At 36.1% G+C, this 4883-nt stretch overlaps 1 protein-coding gene across 1 annotated transcript in view; it reads right to left on the bottom strand.

The window, feature by feature from the left end:
• Window positions 1-1399: 1399 nt before the first annotated feature.
• CAP2 (CAP, adenylate cyclase-associated protein, 2 (yeast)) overlaps window positions 1400-4883 on the bottom strand; it is a gene marked incomplete at its 5' end in the record, with an annotated part of 21105 nt that continues 17621 nt past the window's right edge. The window contains 2 exons of the mRNA XM_009580715.1: window positions 1400-2401; window positions 3955-4095. Of these exons, the coding sequence (XP_009579010.1) occupies window positions 2318-2401; window positions 3955-4095 (225 nt within the window). The remainder of the gene's footprint in view (window positions 2402-3954; window positions 4096-4883) is intronic.

Here is a 4883-nt window from a genome sequence, read left to right as displayed (position 1 = left end):
AGGTCTAGCCACAAGAGCGTTTGCTTTCAAATGTTTAAAAGAAGAATCAGACCAGCCTTCACAGAGTTTGTTTTGGAGGGGGGAGTTAAATCCCTAGGAGGAACTAAAATAATTTGTCTGTGTAGTGATTTCTTGCTGCTTTCTGTTTATCATCAAGCATTTGATACTTGTTTTGTATCGTACCTCCAAAGGATTGAGTGGCTTCCTGTTGCTGCGTAATGACTCGATCCCTATTTGATGCTGGATGAAAACAAGAGTCAGTATTTTAGGTCAGAATGCTCCAGAATGAGATTATTTTATGGAACAAATTATGATTATGATTTAAGGATTAAACAATCCTTCAACAATCCTTTTATCATGACAAGTATGTGATGCCCATTTTTCAGATAAGAAGCACATCCAAGTGAAATATGGAGTGGACTGCTTGTGGTTTGTTAAGACAGAAGGGGCACATCCAAAGCCATACAGGGAATCAATGGGAAAAGCTAAAAACAGAAGGCAAACCATATAAACTTGCACCAGGTCATGATCATAATCGACATAATCTCTGGAAGATACAGGTGTACCTAGAAGTGAGAGTCATGAAAAGCACAATTCTCTGGCTGTCACTGAAATTATATGCAAGAAACTTCAGATTTATCTGCTAGCATGCAGAATACCCACTATTCACTGTCAGGTAGATTATGGTAGCAAAAGTGATAATATTTAATGAAATGGGAGGAGGAGCTACTTTTTCTCGATCAAGCTTTTGAAACAGCATTGAAGAAGGAGAAAGCACATAGGACAAACTGCAATGGAGCAAGCTCTGAACAACTTTGTATTTAAACAAGTACATTTTCCTTTTTATTTCATAAGAAGTTTACTGTTGAAAAAATGGTATGTATTAAAGCAAACACATTATACACATAGATTAAACATCAGATAGCAAAACCTTACGGAATGAGCACTACTGGTTGTATTGTGTAGGGTTTACAATCAAAGATATACTTAAAAACCCTCAAGAATTAATGTACTTTCAAGGTAAATTAGGCACAAAATTTAGCTTGTAACTAGCTCTGCAAGCATCTCACTGTGATTTCACTGTTACAAAGTATTACAAGTGATCAAAAACATAAGCTGACTTTTAAAATTTTTAAAATTTTATTCGTACTATGTGCTGAAATAGTACAAATGTATACAACACTCCACCTTTGTTAAAAAAGCATGTACAATAGGGACTATAAAGTAGAATCAAATGGCTAATTACTGGAAAAAGAAATTACCCCTTTATTTGGGCTCAGAATTAGTATGACATAAATCTATGGCTTTGCTTTGTGGACATATTTGAAATTGAGTAAGTCCTACAAATGCTGGGAAGAAACAGGAAGATATTTTTAATAGGTATGAGCTACAATAGCAATATTTTAAAGGAACATTATTAGTAAGGAAACTAGCTGGTATCTGACATATATGCCTCTCTCAGTTTTCTGAATAGGATGCAAGATACAATGTGAAATTTTAAAGAATGAGAGATTGTCTCACAAAAAAAAAAAAAAAAGAAAAAAAGAAATCCAAGGAGCAAAAAACCTTCAAGTGATTTGCTGCAAGGTTTTAGCTTAGATGAGGCTTTAGCTTAGAAAGAATTACTCATTTGCAAGAAATGACAGGGCAACAGCAAGTCTGTGGACCATAATAAAATCTTACCTCACAGAAAACACAGTAATCTTCTAAATATACATATTAGAAAAGTGTTTGATTAAAATACCAGATTTTTTTAATCTTCTCTTAGCAAAATGTATTGCTGAAAGTTGTCCTTTTTTGCATGTTTAAAACAAAACCCACTATGATTGCCACAGAACTACAAGGAACTGCATACTTTCTAGGGATACATTTTTACTGCATCATACAGGAACTGCTTAATAGGTAAAAATAAACATCTTAAAGTCTTAATGCTGTTTTTGATTAGCAGAAACAAAAAAAGGAATGCACTGAAGCAAGATGATAACAAAGTGTATCATGCAGTATTTTGGCTTAATGTATACAGTATTTCAAACCAATGATGTGACTGGAGACTGGGGGTTTTAATCCATTACATTCACATGACATAATTTAGAATTAAAATTGTATGTGAAGGCAAACTGTGTGGAAACGTGAAAAACACTGGGATGCCTAACAAAAGCGTGCCAGATGTGTTATTGTTTCTAGCATGCAGAGCTAATGCTTGAAGGCCTATCACAGCAGTATAAACTACTGCTACTTCTAGTTCTTTACATTACTGCTTTGTTTATGCTGGCTGTGGTCTGGTCACGGTCAGCAAGTGCTGTATGGCGTTAGGAAGTTAACCCACAATCTCTGCAGGTTCAGTGACCAACTTAGATCCATCCCATGCTGTCTTGAACTGTTCAGGAACCGGAAATTCTTTCTGGTAAGAAACAAAAGCAACAATGATGGTTAAATAAACAGTGGATACCTCATGAAAACTGGTGGAATACTATTAGTGCTACATGACTGAGAAAGCATTGATAGCTCAGACATGCCAGGATTAGAGAGAAGCCTTCTTCATTACCCTAGGAAGCTATTTTACAATGCCACACAGGAAAAAGCCTTATTGCTACCCCGTTTCAAATAGCCTTGGTATGGTACTATTTTGCAATAATCCCTCTCACACCATTATTTGGAACAACTAAGTAAATAAGCCTCATGTCAGAAATTACTTTAGATTCCAACAGTGTCTGGGTTGGAAGACAGTACAAAGGATTTAGATGTGGAGATTTAGCGTGGAGACTAATTTTAAGGACGAAAGCAATATTACAATATGGAAGAATAAAATAAAAAAAAAAACCTATAATTTTAAGTGTGATACACTTCAAAAGATTCAGCATCCCTTGTGGGATACACAAACTGAAGCAAAACGTCAAAGTCTCCTTCCATTCTGTATATTTGGTGAAAGGATGGGAGATGTTGTTGGGTCTTTCTCTGTTCCCAGTAAACAAAATGAGATGTGAAGAGAAGGGTTTTTTCATTTGGACCTCAAATAGGTGTTTTGATAGCCAGTAATTTCAGATGATACGGTGATTTGAGATGAGACTGATCAAAAGGACCTTTTTTTTTTTTTAAGAAGTAGGTGAATATGCACCCACTGAAAATCATTCCCGTTTTAGTTATCTGAAGCTGGGCATCCAGCAGTCACTTTTGGAAATGTAGAACATGGGAATTCTCTTGTTACATGTTTTCTTTTATAAAGCCTAAACCCCTCTACCATACAAAATTCCAGCCCAAAAGATTTACGAGAAATTTAAGTTCTGTCTATGGCCATTCAGTGCAATTTCAACGCTGCTCTGTTGAGGAAACTATTACAAGTATGCTTTGCCTGCATGATCGCTTGCTAGTGTGTGAAGTGACAGAGCCTGACTTTACTAGAAATGCTGTTGGGCATAATATGAAAATCTTACTAGAACAGAAAAGGAGCTGGGAAAATGCACATGTTTAAGTGGCTTTTAAGGACATATGTTGAAAATAATAGAAAGTACTACAGATGCTACCCATGTATCGACAGCTTTAGAAAAAACTAAGTATACTATACTGTATTATTTAATCTGTAATATTATATTTATCTTAGTTTTAGCATCATCATCTTCAGGCTTGACTGCTCTTGTGTGGTGAGCTTCTTTGGGAGATTATGTTTACATATTAAAAAAGAAAATTAAATGGACAGGAGATGAAGCCATTATCTATCAAAATGGAAAGAAATAATGTCATGTCTGATCTTTGAAATTACTTTGTGCCCCAGAAAATAAGGAGTGCTTCCTGTACTGATAGCTGAGATATCAGTACATAGAAATTCAATTGTTTTGGATCGTTTTTTGGTGATGTAATATGTGTGGTATGTTAGTTTCTTTCCTAGCAGTTTAAATGCTATTAGCTACCAAGACTAGTGGGGAAGGGGGAGGAAAGCTTTAAAAATATCTCACTCACATAATCACCATCTTGGGGGATGAGGATGTTCATCTCGGATGACTTGGCACTCACAATCTCACAATCTAATGATTCCTCACTGAGGTAGATGTGGCAGCCTTCTGTTTTGTTAATAGAAACGGTTGGCACTTTCCCCATCACCTGCAAAACAAAATCTACTTAATACTAAATCTTAAAATGCACACAAAGATACTGTTAATAAAGTCCTCATTGCCTGCCAAGTCTAATTTTGGCCACCAACATCTGATCTGTGTGTCAGCTGCCTCCATGGTGCTTATATTTGATTTGTTAGACACTGTAAAAATTCTTGGTGGTGGTAACAAAGATCTATACAAAACAGCAAACTTACACAGCAAGCTTTTAATATATACTTTGATGAAAGTGCTTCCCTGTTTCTCTCTGACTTCAGTGACGCTTTTGTGCTGACATTTAGGTGGTGTTCACCTTGTTCATCAGTGAGAACTGGTTAAGAAATCAAACATGTCAAGTCCAACACAGTAAGGGCAAATGAAAGATCCCAGCGTACAGTACTACTCAACAAGTGTTTTGTAATACCTTCTGAAGACTTCAAAGCTCTTCCAGGTTTTACAGCATACAATAGGAAAGGGTTTTTATCCCCTTTAGGCAAGCTACAGTTCTAAAAAAGTACTGAGATCAATTTAATTGAATCTCTAAAGGTATTTCTTATGTGACTTTAAAAGCAAGCACAAGATTTACTTGGGGAGAAAGGGAAATCTTCTCTTGTTTACAGTTCTACAGATTAAAAGCTTTCTTCACGGCTAACTGGCTGACTCGCTGGTTGTCAGTAAAAATTCCTCCTTCTGCTGCCCTCTCTAGCAGGGACAGCAATATACTCTGCACAATGCATCAAAAGGGCAGAGGTTATTCTGAGCCATAAAACAATAACAGCATGTGATAGATATGTACTT

Source organism: Fulmarus glacialis, unplaced genomic scaffold, assembly GCF_000690835.1.
Source record: "Fulmarus glacialis isolate BGI_N327 unplaced genomic scaffold, ASM69083v1 scaffold21656, whole genome shotgun sequence".
Classification (NCBI taxonomy): Eukaryota; Metazoa; Chordata; class Aves; order Procellariiformes; family Procellariidae; genus Fulmarus; species Fulmarus glacialis.
The sequence above is the reverse complement of the archived record's forward strand: the minus strand, read 5'-3'. Positions and strand labels throughout refer to the sequence as shown.